This window comes from Biomphalaria glabrata, chromosome 18, assembly GCF_947242115.1.
Source record: "Biomphalaria glabrata chromosome 18, xgBioGlab47.1, whole genome shotgun sequence".
NCBI lineage: Eukaryota > Metazoa > Mollusca > Gastropoda > Planorbidae > Biomphalaria > Biomphalaria glabrata.
In genome coordinates, this window is record NC_074728.1 from 19,269,868 (window position 1) to 19,289,634 (window position 19,767).

Here is a 19,767-nt window from a genome sequence, read left to right on the forward strand (position 1 = left end):
GCCTACCATCCCCATAGCCTAACATTCTCCGTAGCCTACCATCCCCATAGCATACCATCCCAATAGCCTACCATCCTCCGTAGCCTACCATCCTCCGTAGCCTACCATCCCCATAGCCTAACATTCTCCATAACCTACCATCCCCATAGCATACCATCCCAATAGCCTACCATCCTCCGTAGCCTACCATCCCCAGAGCCTACCATCCTCCGTAGCCTACCATCCTCCATAACCTACCATCCCCATAGCATAGCATCCCAATAGCCTACCATCCTCCGTAGCCTACCATCCCCATAGCCTAACATTCTCCGTAGCCTACCATCCTCTATAGCCTACCATCCCCCCATAGCCTACCATCCCCCCATAGCCTACCATCCCCATAGCCTAACATTCTCCGTAGCCTACCATCCCCATAGCCTAACATTCTCCGTAGCCTACCATCCCCATAGCATACCATCCCAATAGCCTACCATCCTCTGTAGCCTACCATCCTCCGTAGCCTACCATCCTCCGTAGCCTACCATCCCCATAGCCTAACATTCTCCATAACCTACCATCCCCATAGCATACCATCCCAATAGCCTACCATCCTCCGTAGCCTACCATCCCCAGAGCCTACCATCCTCCGTAGCCTACCATCCTCCATAACCTACCATCCCCATAGCATACCATCCCAATAGCCTACCATCCTCCGTAGCCTACCATCCCCATAGCCTAACATTCTCCGTAGCCTACCATCCTCTATAGCCTACCATCCCCCCCATAGCCTACCATCCCCCCATAGCCTACCATCCCCATAGCCTAACATTCTCCGTAGCCTACCATCCTCTATAGCCTACCATCCCCCATAGCCTAACATTCTCCATAGCCTACCATCCTCTATAGCCTACCATCCCCCCCATAGCCTACCATCCCCCCATAGCCTACCATCCTCATAGCCTAACATTCTCCATAGCCTACCATCCTCTTGTCTGCCATCCTCTTGGAGGATGAAATGCTCATCATTACCCTCAAGCTTGGCTGAAACATTCAATTTTCCTCCCAAGTTTTGCTCTAAACCATTTTCGGCAACGAAGCGTTTTGTTTTCTTCCTCGATTCATATTCTAGAACAAACAAACAGTCGAAGAGCTGGGGTGACATGTGCAACCTTAAAGAGTTGATCTCTCATTGAAGATTCGTTCCTCGATCTTGTATTTAATTGAATGCCCCCTTTACGTTTTTGTGTGTGTGAGTGTTTCCAAGATGATGATGAAGAAAGGTTAGGGTTCATTTTTTGGTCTTGGAGAAGATGAACGGCAGACAATCTAGAGACATGAAAGAGTAAAGACGTGCCTTTGTTGTGAGTTCCATTGCGTTTAAATCTCAGTTTATTTCATCACTATAAGATCTACACTCCACTTTAAGGTAAATCTGTGAATGCTATAATAAAAGGTATATTGAGTTTTTGTTCTAAATAGAAATTTTTACAAGTTATTTTAATTTATTTATTAAAATAGTATACGCTTACACCGGTTGAGTTGTTTGACCAGTCTGGAGCTAGAAGCACTCGTGCGGGGCTCAAAGGGGTCGTGACTATCGACACACCGGATAAGGTGGGACTTCGGACAGAGGGATTGGTGAAGAGCCGATGCCTCATCCTGGCCATGGACAAAAGCCTTTCCTTAATCAAGAGGTCCATAATAGGGATGGGGACGTTCTCGGACCTTAAGGACATCTGATTCAGGAGCTAGAAGCCAACGACAGACCAACAAATTCAATTCTGCATCTCGATGTAAATGTATTTTTCATGATCTCCAGGAACTAGGATTAAAGGCATGCTACCCTTTGCAGTCGTCACCGGAAGCTGCTATGCTAGCACCAGCATAAAGTATTGCAGCGGTGAACCAACCGAAGAGGAAGGAAAAGGAGATATAGTGGCAGGTAAAAACATTTTGTCCTACAAACTTGGAAGACAATTTACCTAGTTTACTCAAATAAAGAGGCTGAGCTGTAAAGCGATTGGCTTCCTAACCGGGGGTACCGGGGTTCGAATCCTGGTGATGACTTGGATTTTTAAATTCGGCAACTTGTATCGTCTCTGAGCCCACCCAGCTCTAAAGGGAACCTGACAATAGTCAGGGAAAAATTAAAAGGCGATTGGTTGATGTACATCATCTGCTCTATAGATCACAAGGTATGAAAGGGAAACTTTACTTTGGCCCAAAATAAAGATGGGAAATTAAATTGTTTCTCATAGTAAAACGTGTCAAGGTTAAAAAAGAATAATTTTGTAGCATTTTCATTGAGTAGAGCCTATAATAGATTATAAATACTCAAGGGAGCTAAAAAATGACTCTGCAGAAATTATATTCAAGGTAATTCTATAAGATAACTGCTGAAATCAAAAGATGCCTATCGCCGACTAGGCCTATTTATTAAGCAAGCCCTACCTAGATCCAATAGCCATACCCCGTCGAAATCCCTTAGGCAACGCATATCATAATCCATTAGGCAAGGCATATCATAATCCATTAGGCAAGGCATATCATAATCCATTAGGCAAGGCATATCCATCAGCTAACCCAATCGAATTACACCAGGAAAGCTCCATGCATTAGACGTCTAAAACCAACTGATGAAATCACATTTACAAATGTTCATATATTGCTGTTCATACATTGCTGTTCATAATGTAACGAATCTCCTTATCTAGTCTCTCTTCAAACGGCTCCACACGACACTACCTACTCAAAGAACTTGGCAACTTAGGGCTCCAAAATAATGTAACGTCAGCTAAATCACAGCCAATACTGTACAAGTGGCAACAACGTCTCACGGACTGTAGAAAAGCTTGACACTTCAACGTATCAACTCTGTAACGCTGTATCAACTCTGTAACGCTGTATCAACTCTGTAACGCTGTATCAACTCTGTAACACTGTATCAACTCTGTAACGCTGTATCAAATCTGTAACGCTGTATCAACTCTGAAACGCTGTATCAACTCTGTAACGCTGTATCAACTCTGTAACGCTGCATCAACTCTGTAACGCTGTATCAACTCTGTAACGCTGTATCAACTCTGTAACCCTGTATCAACTCTGTAACGCTGTATCAACTCTGAAACGCTGTATCAACTCTGTAACGCTGTATCAACTCTGTAACGCTGCATCAACTCTGTAACGCTGTATCAACTCTGTAACGCTGTATCAACTCTGTAACGCTGTATCAACTCTGTAACACTGTATCAACTCTCCCCCTTTTCCAAATCTTCCTAGACTTGCACTCGATTCTCTGTTCCGGACCGACTTCACCTAGACTGGTTCTTGACTCCGACTTCGACTCGTACCTGTGAAGTTGCGAGGTAATGTGAAGCGAGTCGACTCGATACACTCGCTCGTATATAGTGTCCCTGCTGGCCTGATAGAACCGGACGGAACATCACTCGACCCTTCCAGTCAATCACATGACTACATTCCTAGTGACGCTCCCGATCTCTATTCACCACGTAAATCCTTCCCAAACCGTCGTGGCTGACCGTCGCAACTCGTCACGGTTGACCGATCATCATCCGACCTGGGGGATTAGCATTGGCTGTCTACAAACACCACTACTTCCATCTGTGTCACCACCAGGTTTATTATAATATATTGCTATGTTGGATCACTTGCCTATATAAATAAAATCTATATCTTTTGTCAATCTGAATGTTATTATTGCCCATTTAGCCCCAAGCAACATTAACCCTTGAAGTGCTGAGCTTTTTTTTAAAATAAGATTGCAAACAAAAAAATGGATTTACATTTCTAGTGTTTAGAGGCTAAACTACCTCACGCGTCTTAAGGGTTAAAAAAGCAACAACTAATGCTTTCACTGTATTCCTGGTTCTGCTCTAGTAGTCGTGTGTCGTAAAAAGTTCCAGGGTCCATAATAGATTTAACTCTATGCGTCTCTTAGAAATGCTGATGCCTGTGGAAGCCTATGGATACGACTTCATCACGTTTGAGGTGTACTTTCGAATATTCGAAGGCTACTATGTCTTCATATCGTCCAGCAAAGAAACCTTGGTCACTGTCTACAAGTCCGATGATAAAGCACTGAGAAGGTTCGAGATTCACCTCGAGTTCAAAGGTGACTGGAGACGAGTAAGTGGCTTAGAACCTTTTCGCTCTGAGTTTTATCCTATTGGGATTATGTATCCTCAGTACAATTCTTTCAGTTTTATCCTATTAGGATGAAGTGTCCCGAATACGATTATTTCGGCTTTTTCAGACAGGGAGTTGATACAAGTTTTGTAAAAAAATATTACTAAATTTACATTTTAAAAATATTTAAACATACCTTTACATACACCTTTTAAAAACACCTTTTAACTTACCTTTAAACATAGCTTAGACTCTTTTGCAAAGCTTATATGAACTCACCCAGTCTGTCTGTTTGACCAAAAATTTGTACACGTTATTTCTCTGACATCCAATCTCCGATCAAGCTTAAATCTTACACAATTATTTCTTTTACCTGACATCACAAGAATCAATTAGAAAAAAACAAAACAAGCCAGTTATTCCGTACCTTTAAACACACAATTAAAATCCATCCATAGTACACATCCTTACCTCATACAATAAAACATTCATCTATAATACACACCCATACCGTAGAGGAAGACCAAAAAGAACCTGGCGAAGCAGATGAAGCTGAGAGGGCAGGAAAGAGCTGGGAAGCCATTAAAAAACTAGCTACTGACCGTGGAGTGTGGCGTGTTTTTACTGAAAGAAGGTGATGATGATACCTATGATAACCTATGCACACCTTTGAAAGAAGATGATGATGATACCTATGATAACCTATGCACACCTTTGAAAGAAGGTGATGATGATACCTATGATAACCTATGCACACCTTTGAAAGAAGATGATGATGATACCTATGATAACCTATGCACACCTTTGAAAGAAGGTGATGATGATACCTATGATAACCTATGCACACCTTTGAAAGAAGATGATGATGATACCTATGATAACCTATGCACACCTTTGAAAGAAGGTGATGATGATACCTATGATAACCTATGCACACCTTTGAAAGAAGATGATGATGATACCTATGATAACCTATGCACACCTTTGAAAGAAGGTGATGATGATACCTATGATAACCTATGCACACCTTTGAAAGAAGGTGATGATGATACCTATGATAACCTATGCACACCTTTGAAAGAAGGTGATGATGATACCTATGATAACCTATGCACACCTTTGAAAGAAGGTGATGATGATGCCTATGATAACCTATGCACACCTTTGAATGAGGATGATGATGATACCTATGATGACCTATGCACACCTTTGAAAAAAGATGATGATGATACCTATGATAACCTATGCACACCTTTGAAAGAAGGTGATGATGATACCTATGATAACCTATGCACACCTTTGAAAGAAGGTGATGATGATACCTATGCATACCTTCGAAAGAAGGTGATGATGATACCTATGATAACCTATGCACACCTTTGAAAGAAGGTGATGATGATACCTATGATAACCTATTGCACACCTTTGAAAGAAGGTGATGATACCTATGATAACCTATGCACACCTTTGAAAGAAGGTGATGATGATACCTATGCATACCTTTGAAAGAAGGTGATGATGATACCTATGCATACCTTTGAAAGAAGGTGATGATGATACCTATGATAACCTATGCATACCTTTGAAAGAAGGTGATGATGATACCTATGATAACCTATGCACACCTTTGAAAGAAGGTGATGATGATACCTATGATAACCTATGCATACCTTTGAAAGAAGGTGATGATGATACCTATGATAACCTATGCACACCTTTGAAAGAAGGTGATGATGATACCTATGATAACCTATGCACACATTTGAAAGAAGGTGATGATGATACCTATGATAACCTATGCATACCTTTGAAAGAAGGTGATGATGATACCTATGATAACCTATGCACACCTTTGAAAGAATGTGATGATGATACCTATGATAACCTATGCACACCTTTAAAAGAAGGTGATGATGATACCTATGATAACCTATTGCACACCTTTGAAAGAAGGTGATGATGATACCTATGATAACCTATGCACACCTTTGAAAGAAGATGATGATGATACCTATGATAACCTATGCACACCTTTGAAAGAAGATGATGATGATACCTATGATAACTTATGCACACCTTTGAAAGAAGATGATGATGATACCTATGATAACCTATGCACACCTTTGAAAGAAGATGATGATGATACCTATGATAACCTATGCACACCTTTGAAAGAAGGTGATGATGATGCCTATGATAACCTATGCACACCTTTAAATGAGGATGATGATGATACCTATGATGACCTATGCACACCTTTGAAAGAAGATGATGATGATACCTATGATAACCTATGCACACCTTTGAAAGAAGGTGATGATGATACCTATGATAACCTATGCACACCTTTGAAAGAAGGTGATGATGATACCTATGCATACCTTCGAAAGAAGGTGATGATGATACCTATGATAACCTATGCACACTTTTGAAAGAAGGTGATGATGATACCTATGATAACCTATTGCACACCTTTGAAAGAAGGTGATGATACCTATGATAACCTATGCACACCTTTGAAAGAAGGTGATGATGATACCTATGCATACCTTTGAAAGAAGGTGATGATGATACCTATGCATACCTTTGAAAGAAGGTGATGATGATACCTATGATAACCTATGCATACCTTTGAAAGAAGGTGATGATGATACCTATGATAACCTATGCACACCTTTGAAAGAAGGTGATGATGATACCTTTGATAACCTATGCATACCTTTGAAAGAAGGTGATGATGATACCTATGATAACCTATGCACACCTTTGAAAGAAGGTGATGATGATACCTATGATAACCTATGCACACATTTGAAAGAAGGTGATGATGATACCTATGATAACCTATGCATACCTTTGAAAGAAGGTGATGATGATACCTATGATAACCTATGCACACCTTTGAAAGAAGGTGATGATGATACCTATGATAACCTATGCACACCTTTAAAAGAAGGTGATGATGATACCTATGATAACCTATTGCACACCTTTGAAAGAAGGTGATGATGATACCTAAGATAACCTATGCACACCTTTGAAAGAAGGTGATGATGATACCTATGATAACCTATTGCACACCTTTGAAAGAAGGTGATGATGATACCTATGATAACCTAAGCACACCTTTGAAAGAAGATGATGATGATACCTATGATAACCTATGCACACCTTTGAAAGAAGATGATGATGATACCTATGATAACCTATGCACACCTTTGAAAGAAGGTGATGATGATACATATGATAACCTATTGCACACATTTGAAAGAAGGTGATGATGATACCTATGATAACCTATGCACACCTTTGAAAGAAGGTGATGATGATACCTATGATAACCTATGCACACCTTTGAAAGAAGGTGATGATGATACCTATGATAACCTATTGCACACCTTTGAAAGAAGGTGATGATGATACCTATGATAACCTATGCACACCTTTGAAAGAAGATGATGATGATACCTATGATAACCTATGCACACCTTTGAAAGAAGGTGATGATGATACCTATGATAACCTATTGCACACCTTTGAAAGAAGGTGATGATGATACCTATGATAACCTATGCACACCTTTGAAAGAAGATGATGATGATACCTATGATAACCTATGCACACCTTTGAAAGAATGTGATGATGATACCTATGATAACCTATTGCACACCTTTGAAAGAAGGTGATGATGATACCTATGATAACCTATGCACACTTTTGAAAGAAGGTGATGATGATACCTATGATAACCTATTGCACACCTTTGAAAGAAGGTGATGATGATACCTATGATAACCTATGCACACCTTTGAAAGAAGATGATGATGATACCTATGATAACCTATTGCACACCTTTGAAAGAAGGTGATGATGATACCTATGATAACCTATACACACCTTTGAAAGAAGGTGATGATGATACCTATGATAACCTATTGCACACCTTTGAAAGAAGGTGATGATACCTATGATAACCTATGCACACCTTTGAAAGAAGGTGATGATGATACCTATGCATACCTTTGAAAGAAGGTGATGATGATACCTATGCATACCTTTGAAAGAAGGTGATGATGATACCTATGATAACCTATGCATACCTTTGAAAGAAGGTGATGATGATACCTATGATAACCTATGCACACCTTTGAAAGAAGGTGATGATGATACCTTTGATAACCTATGCATACCTTTGAAAGAAGGTGATGATGATACCTATGATAACCTATGCACACCTTTGAAAGAAGGTGATGATGATACCTATGATAACCTATGCACACATTTGAAAGAAGGTGATGATGATACCTATGATAACCTATGCATACCTTTGAAAGAAGGTGATGATGATACCTATGATAACCTATGCACACCTTTGAAAGAAGGTGATGATGATACCTATGATAACCTATGCACACCTTTAAAAGAAGGTGATGATGATACCTATGATAACCTATTGCACACCTTTGAAAGAAGGTGATGATGATACCTAAGATAACCTATGCACACCTTTGAAAGAAGGTGATGATGATACCTATGATAACCTATTGCACACCTTTGAAAGAAGGTGATGATGATACCTATGATAACCTAAGCACACCTTTGAAAGAAGATGATGATGATACCTATGATAACCTATGCACACCTTTGAAAGAAGATGATGATGATACCTATGATAACCTATGCACACCTTTGAAAGAAGGTGATGATGATACATATGATAACCTATTGCACACATTTGAAAGAAGGTGATGATGATACCTATGATAACCTATGCACACCTTTGAAAGAAGGTGATGATGATACCTATGATAACCTATGCACACCTTTGAAAGAAGGTGATGATGATACCTATGATAACCTATTGCACACCTTTGAAAGAAGGTGATGATGATACCTATGATAACCTATGCACACCTTTGAAAGAAGATGATGATGATACCTATGATAACCTATGCACACCTTTGAAAGAAGGTGATGATGATACCTATGATAACCTATTGCACACCTTTGAAAGAAGGTGATGATGATACCTATGATAACCTATGCACACCTTTGAAAGAAGATGATGATGATACCTATGATAACCTATGCACACCTTTGAAAGAATGTGATGATGATACCTATGATAACCTATTGCACACCTTTGAAAGAAGGTGATGATGATACCTATGATAACCTATGCACACTTTTGAAAGAAGGTGATGATGATACCTATGATAACCTATTGCACACCTTTGAAAGAAGGTGATGATGATACCTATGATAACCTATGCACACCTTTGAAAGAAGATGATGATGATACCTATGATAACCTATTGCACACCTTTGAAAGAAGGTGATGATGATACCTATGATAACCTATACACACCTTTGAAAGAAGGTGATGATGATACCTATGATAACCTATGCATACCTTTGAAAGAAGGTGATGATGATACCTATGATAACCTATTGCACACCTTTGAAAGAAGGTGATGATGATACCTATGATAACCTATTGCACACCTTTGAAAGAAGGTGATGATGATACCTATGATAACTTTAAAATATCGTTTCCTTTCAGACAGACCTTCCAATTCAACGTTTCCACAGCACCCACCCCATACAGGTGTTATACTTCCACAAGTCTACGTGCAAGGCTAGACCTGACAAGCCTTCCAGTGAAGAGGGCGGCCCCAGCGTCACCATTATAGTCCCAACCAATCTGTTTTACTTCAAGTATATTTGGGGGTGAGTATACGCCGCTTGATATGTATCACGACAGGGGCGGACTGGGTGTTAAAATCAGCCCGGCAATTTCTATTTTATCCGGCCCATAAATTGTATAGTATATGATGGGCATCCAATTCTAGGTCTACCTATCCTCAAAATCATTCTGTTAAGTTGGATAATGTATCACATACAGTGGCTATAAATACGTCACTTAGAGGGCGAAATTTGTAAGAGAATACAATAAAACCTTTAAAAATTAAATAAGTGCCATAGTGTCATCCTTATCTTATAAAACAGAAGTAATTTCAAAAAAAGAAGACGCGAGCACGCTATTCTGCCTCAACGTGGCGCTCGTGTGGAAACGACCATTAGAGGAAGTGGTTAGGCTAAATCAGTGAAGCCCAAAATACGGCCCGCGGGCCAGATCCGACCCGCGACGTGGTTTCATCCGGCCCGCAAAAGTGTCGGTCCCAAAAATTAAGTAGTTGAAAAGTGTATCTTTACGTACGCTAGGACTATCTTGTTTGTTTTTTTCTCTAATGGATTGGTACCATGGCTTTTAACTTTGTGCGTTTGTGAGATGGGACTCTGACTGTAGGAGCTACAAGGAAAAGTGAACGGAACTTTACTTGTTTGCGAACACTATAAAAGCCAACACGTTTGTTCTATAAAGAAAGTGTGGCTGTCTAAAAAAAAGAGAACAAAATATAAAAGGCATTCTTGGTTTGAGATTGTTAAACTACGGGATACTAGATCCACAGTTTTTTACTTGCTAAAGTTTCAGGTTAATTTCTTGTCGTGTTTCTATCTTTGTGTTGATGTGGCCCGCGACACGAGGGTTGGAAATTAAAATGGCCCGCAGGATGAGCAAGATTGGGCATCACTGGGCTAAATGAATAGCAAAACAAAACGCCCGTGGGAGTGTCCAAGGGTACGCGAGAATGGACCCATTGCACGGAGCGGAGTTGAAAGAGAGCTCTCACGGCCCTGTCGATAATCCATGCGCCGTTCCTTAAGGGACCGTTACATAATGGCGAGTCCACGGTTAGTTTGGTACAACATAGGAAAATGGCGGAGGTTCCTGGTATACTCGGCCTTCGAACATGCTTTCTAGCCCATGCGCTCGGAGTGCCAGATATATCGGAAATAGCAATGCATTGACTCGGATCTCTTCCAGTCAGAACGGTTGTTCAAACTTTTTTTCCCCCCTGTTCAATCCGGATTTTTTTTCAAACCTAGAGATCGAAGAGCCTTCGGCTCAGCTCTTAGACAATCTAACGGTTCAAAAAAGAAGATGATTACTGTGCTCCTACCGGCCCATTTGGGTACCGGCCCACCGGTCATTTGCCCGAATGCCCATATAGCCAGTCCGTCCCTGTATCACGGTATATGGCATACACTAAAGGGAGGACAAGTGAATAAAGGGAGGTCATAGAATGGCATTTGTTTGGCTTCGTTGTCTTTCCTTTATAGCGTGCTCAACATACAGTTTGTGATCATTCTATTTAGTTAAAGTTTCTACGAATCGTCTCTGAAATGTGCATTTATATTATTATCATTTGCAACGCAATAGGGTTAACTGTGTGTGATCAGCTGACATATGTGACACAGGCCAGTAATACAGTTTAGCGCGCTATATCGAAGGGCAAGGGACAGTACTGGCATGAACTTTGCACGTGAGTAGGAACCGGGTTATGGTCATCTGATCATAAGCCTGCGTGGACCGGAGACACAGTGTGTGTAAGGCAGTGCAGTTCAAGACAGGACAGTGAGTAGACCGGGACTGTTAGTCTGCCATGAAGTCGGTCCTGGAGGAGTCCTAAAGTGAATGCACGAGTCCAGGAAGAGATAGAGACAGTTTATTAGTTTAGTACGGTGATGTACAGTATAGCATTTTTAGTGTTGATGTATTGCCAATTGTGTCATATTGGCTGTTTTAATTGACCATTAATAAAGCACCAAGTTATTTGGAGCCTTGTCGTCAAGTTCTTGATGTGTTAGATGTGCTGTTGTGTGTTTAGCAGTGTTTACAGAAGGCCTGGTTAGGAGAGAAACGTAACATTATTATTATTGCAATGCGAAAAGATGCATCTCTTGTCGTTAGTAATAACGGTAATGAATAACCTACTCTATTAGTACCTGGTGACCGAGCTTCGTTCGAATGAGTAATTTTTTAAATGGAAAGTTAACATTTACCCGATCTCATATCCAGGGAATTTTTTGCAATGACGTAAATATAGAGTGTCCTCCTTTCAGACCGTGCGATCCATAGGGAAGATGATGTTAGGGTCATCTGTTTCTGTGCTGACCTGTGAACAATGGAAGGGTTTGGTGATGTGAACTGTCTCAGCACGATGAAAGTTAAAGGAACAGATGATAATGGGTTTCGTCCTTCCTTACCTCTGTTCCGCTTAGATTTTAAAACTAGAAAATATATTGAAAATCTAATAGCATTGATGCAAAGGTTTCTTATTTCTTTTCGGAAAGCGAAATGTTTAATTTTTAAAATGAACTATGCAAGCAGTTTTTTTCAACCACACACATACAAAATAACAAGGTAACAAAGACAGTTTGTGTGGAAACAAACTCAAAATCGGTCCCCGAAGTGGTCCACTCAGGCAGGTAAAAAGGCAGGTTTTAATATTTTCAGAAAGAATATCAGAATGAAATTCTATCAAAAGCAAATGTCGGAGAAGAATGGAGAAAGAAGGTTTACAGATCTTGTGTGGTGCCCCAGCGATATAAAAGTGGTGTATATTTATGAAAAAAATTGTTTGCATAAGTGATTTAAAAAAATAGATTTTTCGCTTTCAGAAAAGAAAAAAGTAGCCGTTTCACCAGAACTTAAAAAATATTATGATTTTGGATTTTCACTATCTTTTGTAGTTTACGAGATCTAAATGGGACGGACGGGCCGCTAAAAATGTATAAAACTCTGGAGACTATCTACTAATGGAATAATCTCTGACAGCATTTTTTGAACACATTTGAACACATTTATGCAAATTTAAAGAAAAGGCTTTAAAAAATGTATTTTGAAATAAATATTGTGTGTCAAACAGCTTACTTACTTTGTATGCAAATGTTTACATTTGTTTATAAAGAGAAAAAATATATTTAGTATACATATAAGTTGAATATAATTTAACTCTTTCTAATCGACGATACCATGGTTGATTTCACCTCATTAAATTAAATTAATATTTAATTTTCATAAACTATTCTTTATGTTATACAGAAGAAGCATGCATTCCCTTTTAATTCTACACCAAATAAACATTTTTTAATCACAACGAACAAAGCTATTGAAGCTTAATCATAATATGGTAGTGAAATAGTAATGAGCAAAACGAAGAATTCCGTCTGAATGTGCAAAAATAATTACGGAGGGAAAGAGTTAAAACAACAATTAATAACAAGTGTTTCATATTATACACGCGCAGTGTAATATATAGTCACACGCAAGGAAGGTCAGGGTGTTATGTAGCGGCTAAAGGGAGTATTCATTTTTGTTACGATTTGTTACAAGTAAGAAGTGGTCTGAAGATCGCTTACGTTACAAAAAAAAAATATTCAAGTGAAATAACAAACCAAGGCTCCATGTTTCGTGCCCTATTCAAGACTGCTCATAATTTTGCGATATTTAATTAGCAATTTTCTCGAATGAAAAATATGACTCCCCCTCCAGTGTTGTGTTCAATATTGTAACGAACCTCACTATGCAGGCTCTCTGCAAACTGTACCACACGACACCACCAACTTCAAGAACTTGACAACTCAGGGCCCCAAATAACGTACTAGTTTAATGTCAATAAATAACAGCCAATACTGTACAATTGGCGGCACGTAACACAAGGCTGTACCGGTATCTCTGCGTTAACAACGGTACCGCCGTATCAACTCTTGCACTGGCCTATCCATCTTCTCCCGGACTTGAACTGGGCCGTCGTACTCAATCGTCTGACTGAACCGACTCGTAGATCGGGAAGTTTTGACTGACTCGACTCTGATAACTTCGCTCTTTATATAGGGTCCTTATAGAACCGGACGGAACATCGCTCCCTCGACCCTTCTGGTTAATCACATGACCACATCCCTCTTGACGGCCCTGAGCTCCATTCACTCTAGATGTTTCTACAAACTTAGCCAGTCATTGCAGTTGATCGTCTTGGCTTGTCACTGTTGACAGCATTTACCACTATCCCCATCTGTGCCGCCATCAGGTTTATTACAATATCATTCAATGTGTATATCTTGTTTAAATTTGTAACAATATTTTTTTTTAAACAGGTCGCCTTATGAACTTGGAGAGCACCATTACATCACAATAATCATCAAAACCATATACGTGAATGACATTTATCACAATGGGGTTCACCTTAAGGATAAGTGAGTCTTGACTCGTACATCCACACAAATAAATGTATCACCCACACAAATAAATGTATCACTCAACACAAATAAATGTATCACCCACACAAATAAATGTATCACTCAACACAAATTAATGTATCAACCATACAAATAAATGTATCACTCAACACAAATTAATGTATCAACCATACAAATAAATGTATCACCCACACAAATAATAATAGCAGCTAAGAAAACCAAATGAATCACTCATTACTGAGTGCAAATCTATCAATTCTTCTACCGGTACGTTCTTTACACGACTCTGTCTTTACTATAAAAACCCGACGCCCGACAGTGCCAAGTGTCAGAGGAAACTTCACCTCCTGATTGTCCCCAGCTCCAGGTAGGACTAGACTGGAATGTCTCCTCAATTTAAAGGTTCCACGAGGCATGACGCCGAATAGCCCAGTGTCTTGTCAAAACATTACCGGATTAGTCTGTTCAGTTTCTTTTTGAAGATCATCTCAACATATTTTCATCAGTACAAATTGTTCTCTTCTATTCTAGAATACGCTGCAAGAACATTGACGGATTAGTCTATTCAGTTTCTATTTGAAGATTCTCTCAACATATTTTCATTAGCACTCAATTGTTTTCTTGTAATCTAGAATACGCTGCAAAAACAATAACCGGATTAGTCTATTCAGTTTCTATTTGAAGATCCTCCCAATATATTTTCATTAGTACTAAATTGTTCTCTTCTCTTCTAGGATACCCTGGCAGAATGTGTATGATCCGTTTTACAAGTCCGACTGGAAAACTGGTATGATGTCTGCATCGCCACGTTACCTGCACATACTGAGCAGCCCAAAGACATCATTCGGCTGCTATTTGTATGGCTTCAATGGGCATACTTCATATATAAGTCCGGCAGGCTTTTTGACATCACATATAAATACTGTAAGACTTAATAAATTGTGGTCTCAAATACTTAGTGATACATAAAAGCTCTTATTAATCCTGTAAGAAATAATCACCAATTTAAAAAAAAAATGCTTAAAAATTTCTGCAATCTACGAAGAACAATTTTTTTGTATGTGAAGGGAGAAATCTCAGTTTCATGCCAACTCTCTCCAGAACCAAAGTGGGTGCTAACAAAGTGCAGTTGTCCTGGTTATGATGTAATTAATTATCGCAACTTTTTAAAAGTCTTTAGTTTTAGTTATCGATAAGGTTTTAGTTTAGTCTCAGTCTGGGGCTGATTTCGAGTTCAGAATGCTATTTAGGCTCTAGGGAGTAATCAGGCGAGACCATTCTTTATAGAAAATATCAACACTGACCTGAGACGTCGCAACCTTTGGGCAGTTTAGACCAATCGCTCGTAGCCACTGCGTACAGACCTTGTGAAATGAGCTTAGGGTCTGAGGTCTGATTCGGGATTGAGATACTTAAGTTCTGGAATTAGGTTCAGGACTCTTGGACGTGGTCTAAATCAATGGTAAAGGGGCTTAGGGTAAAGGTTCCGATTCTAGGATGCATGGGCTTCATTAAGGGCTGATGTCTAATCTATTTTAGTTGTTCAGTCAATCAATCTCTTTGAAAAGATTGAAGAAAAGGACAGGAAACGGGCGCTAACTCTGTCTTGGTTTAGGGTCAACTCTGAGGCTGTAAGTAGCGCAGGGGCTAAGGGAGGAGAAGAGAGATTGAACCGTACACACAGTGCTTTAAATCCACTGCTCTATTTCAGTACTGCACCAGCTCTGTCAGTACAATGAAGATCGATGACCTTGTGGACAATGATTGTGACCTTCAGGTGGACGAGGAGCTTGAGAACGGTGTAGGTGCGACTTTGTACCTTTCACTTTTGTTTCATGTCACCTGTGTTCATCTCGCGCTATGTTCATGTCCACTTTGTTCACTCTACATTTATTCATTTCACATTTGGTTTAATGTCACCTGTGTTCATCTCGCTTTGTTCATGTCCACTTTGTTCACTCTACATTTATTCATTTCACATTTGGTTTAATGTCACCTGTGTTCATCTCGCTTTGTTCATGTCCACTTTGTTCACTCTACATTTATTCATTTCACATTTGGTTTCATGTCACCTGTGTTCATCTCGCTTTGTTCATGTCCACTTTGTTCATTCTACATTTATTCATTTAACGTTTGGTTTAATGTCACCTGTGTTCATCTCGCTTTGTTCATGTCCACTTTGTTCACTCTACATTTATTAATTTCACATTTGGTTTCATGTCACCTGTGTTCATCTCGCTTTGTTCATGTCCACTTTGTTCATTCTACATTTATTCATTTCACATTTGGTTTAATGTCACCTGTGTTCATCTCGCTTTGTTCATGTCCACTTTGTTCACTCTACATTTATTCATTTCACATTTGGTTTAATGTCACCTGTGTTCATCTCGCTTTGTTCATGTCCACTTTGTTCACTCTACATTTATTCATTTCACATTTGGTTTCATGTCACCTGTGTTCATCTCGCTTTGTTCATGTCCACTTTGTTCATTCTACATTTATTCATTTAACGTTTGGTTTAATGTCACCTGTGTTCATCTCGCGCTATGTTCATGTCCACTTTGTTCACTCTACATTTATTCATTTCACATTTGGTTTAATGTCACCTGTGTTCATCTCGCTTTGTTCATGTCCACTTTGTTCACTCTACATTTATTCATTTCACATTTGGTTTAATGTCACCTGTGTTCATCTCGCTTTGTTCATGTCCACTTTGTTCACTCTACATTTATTCATTTCACATTTGGTTTCATGTCACCTGTGTTCATCTCGCTTTGTTCATGTCCACTTTGTTCATTCTACATTTATTCATTTAACGTTTGGTTTAATGTCACCTGTGTTCATCTCGCTTTGTTCATGTCCACTTTGTTCACTCTACATTTATTAATTTCACATTTGGTTTCATGTCACCTGTGTTCATCTCGCTTTGTTCATGTCCACTTTGTTCATTCTACATTTATTCATTTCACATTTGGTTTAATGTCACCTGTGTTCATCTCGCTTTGTTCATGTCCACTTTGTTCACTCTACATTTATTCATTTCACATTTGGTTTAATGTCACCTGTGTTCATCTCGCTTTGTTCATGTCCACTTTGTTCACTCTACATTTATTCATTTCACATTTGGTTTCATGTCACCTGTGTTCATCTCGCTTTGTTCATGTCCACTTTGTTCATTCTACATTTATTCATTTAACGTTTGGTTTAATGTCACCTGTGTTCATCTCGCTTTGTTCATGTCCACTTTGTTCACTCTACATTTATTCATTTCACATTTTGGTTTAATGTCACCTGTGTTCATCTCGCTTTGTTCATGTCCACTTTGTTCACTCTACATTTATTCATTTCACATTTGGTTTAATGTCACCTGTGTTATTCTCGCTTTGTTCATGTCCACTTTGTTCACTCTACATTTATTCATTTCACATTTGGTTTAATGTCACCTATGTTCATCTCGCTTTGTTCATGTCCACTTTGTTCACTCTACATTTATTCATTTCACATTTGGTTTAATGTCACCTGTGTTATTCTCGCTTTGTTCATGTCCACTTTGTTCACTCTACATTTATTCATTTCACATTTGGTTTAATGTCACCTATGTTCATCTCGCTTTGTTCATGTCCACTTTGTTCACTCTACATTTATTCATTTAACGTTTGGTTTAATGTCACCTGTGTTATTCTCGCTTTGTTCGTGTCCACTTTGTTCACTCTACATTTATTCATTTCACATTTTGTTTCATGTCACCTGTGTTCATCTCGCTTTGTTCATATCCACTTTGTTCACTCTACATTTATTCATTTCACATTTGGTTTAATGTCACCTGTGTTCATCTCGCGCTCTGTTCATGTCCACTTTGTTCACTCTACATTTATTCATTTCACATTGGGTTTCATGTCACCTGTGTTCATCTCGCGCTATGTTCATGTCCTATGAACTCTTAGAGTTTCCGTTTTCAGGATATACTGCGACAAATGTTTGTCTAGTAACAGTCTAGTAGTTTTAGATGGCTGCCGGACTTCGAAAAATTATTCAAATGTTTGTCTAGTTACAGTCTAGTAGTTTTAGATGGCTGCCGGACCTCGACATTCAGATGTTTGTCTAGTAACAGTCTAGTAGTTTTAGATGGCTGCCGGACCTCGACATTCAGATGTTTGTCTAGTAACATTCTAGTAGTTTTAGATGGCTGCCGGACTTCGACAAATTATTCAGATGTTTGTCTAGTTACAGTCTAGTAGTTTTAGATGGCTGCCGGACCTCGACATTCAGATGTTTGTCTAGTTACAGTCTAGTAGTTTTAGATGGCTGCCGGACCTCGACATTCAGATGTTTGTCTAGTTACAGTCTAGTAGTTTTAGATGGCTGCCGGACCTCGACATTCAGATGTTTGTCTAGTTACAGTCTAGTAGTTTTAGATGGCTGCCGGACCTCGACATTCAGATGTTTGTCTAGTTACAGTCTAGTAGTTTTAGATGGCTGCCGGACCTCGACATTCAGATGTTTGTCTAGTTACAGTCTAGTAGTTTTAGATGGCTGCCGGACCTTGACATTCAGATGTTTGTCTAGTAACATTCTAGTAGTTTTAGATGGCTGCCGGACTTCGACAAATTATTCAGATGTTTGTCTAGTTACAGTCTAGTAGTTTTAGATGGCTGCCGGACCTCGACATTCAGATGTTTGTCTAGTTACAGTCTAGTAGTTTTAGATGGCTGACGGACCTCGACATTCAGATGTTTGTCTAGTTACAGTCTAGTAGTTTTAGATGGCTGCCGGACCTCGACATTCAGATGTTTGTCTAGTTACAGTCTAGTAGTTTTATATGGCTGCCGGACCTCGACATTCAGATGTTTGTCTAGTTACAGTCTAGTAGTTTTAGATGGCTGCCGGACCTCGACATTCAGATGTTTGTCTAGTTACAGTCTAGTAGTTTTAGATGGCTGCCGGACCTCGACATTCAGATGTTTGTCTAGTTACAGTCTAGTAGTTTTAGATGGCTGCCGGACCTCGACATTCAGATGTTTGTCTAGTAACATTCTAGTAGTTTTAGATGGCTGCCGGACTTCGACAAATTATTCAGATGTTTGTCTAGTTACAGTCTAGTAGTTTTAGATGGCTGCCGGACCTCGACATTCAGATGTTTGTCTAGTTACAGTCTAGTAGTTTTAGATGGCTGCCGGACCTCGACATTCAGATGTTTGTCTAGTTACAGTCTAGTAGTTTTAGATGGCTGCCGGACCTCGACATTCAGATGTTTGTCTAGTTACAGTCTAGTAGTTTTATATGGCTGCCGGACCTCGACATTCAGATGTTTGTCTAGTTACAGTCTAGTAGTTTTAGATGGCTGCCGGACCTCGACATTCAGATGTTTGTCTAGTTACAGTCTAGTAGTTTTAGATGGCTGCCGGACCTCGACATTCAGATGTTTGTCTAGTTACAGTCTAGTAGTTTTAGATGGCTGCCGGACCTCGACATTCAGATGTTTGTCTAGTAACATTCTAGTAGTTTTAGATGGCTGCCGGACTTCGACAAATTATTCAG

The 19,767-nt window shown here is 39.4% G+C and overlaps 1 protein-coding gene across 1 annotated transcript in view; it reads left to right on the plus strand.

The window, feature by feature from the left end:
• The window catches only part of LOC106073724 (uncharacterized), a 66,227-nt gene that overhangs the window by 18,107 nt on the left and 28,353 nt on the right, over window positions 1-19,767 (plus strand). Inside the window, exons 7-12 of the mRNA XM_056017482.1 lie at window positions 1,799-1,921; window positions 3,938-4,125; window positions 9,689-9,855; window positions 14,128-14,226; window positions 14,964-15,153; window positions 15,941-16,034. Of these exons, the coding sequence (XP_055873457.1) occupies window positions 1,799-1,921; window positions 3,938-4,125; window positions 9,689-9,855; window positions 14,128-14,226; window positions 14,964-15,153; window positions 15,941-16,034 (861 nt within the window). The remainder of the gene's footprint in view (window positions 1-1,798; window positions 1,922-3,937; window positions 4,126-9,688; window positions 9,856-14,127; window positions 14,227-14,963; window positions 15,154-15,940; window positions 16,035-19,767) is intronic.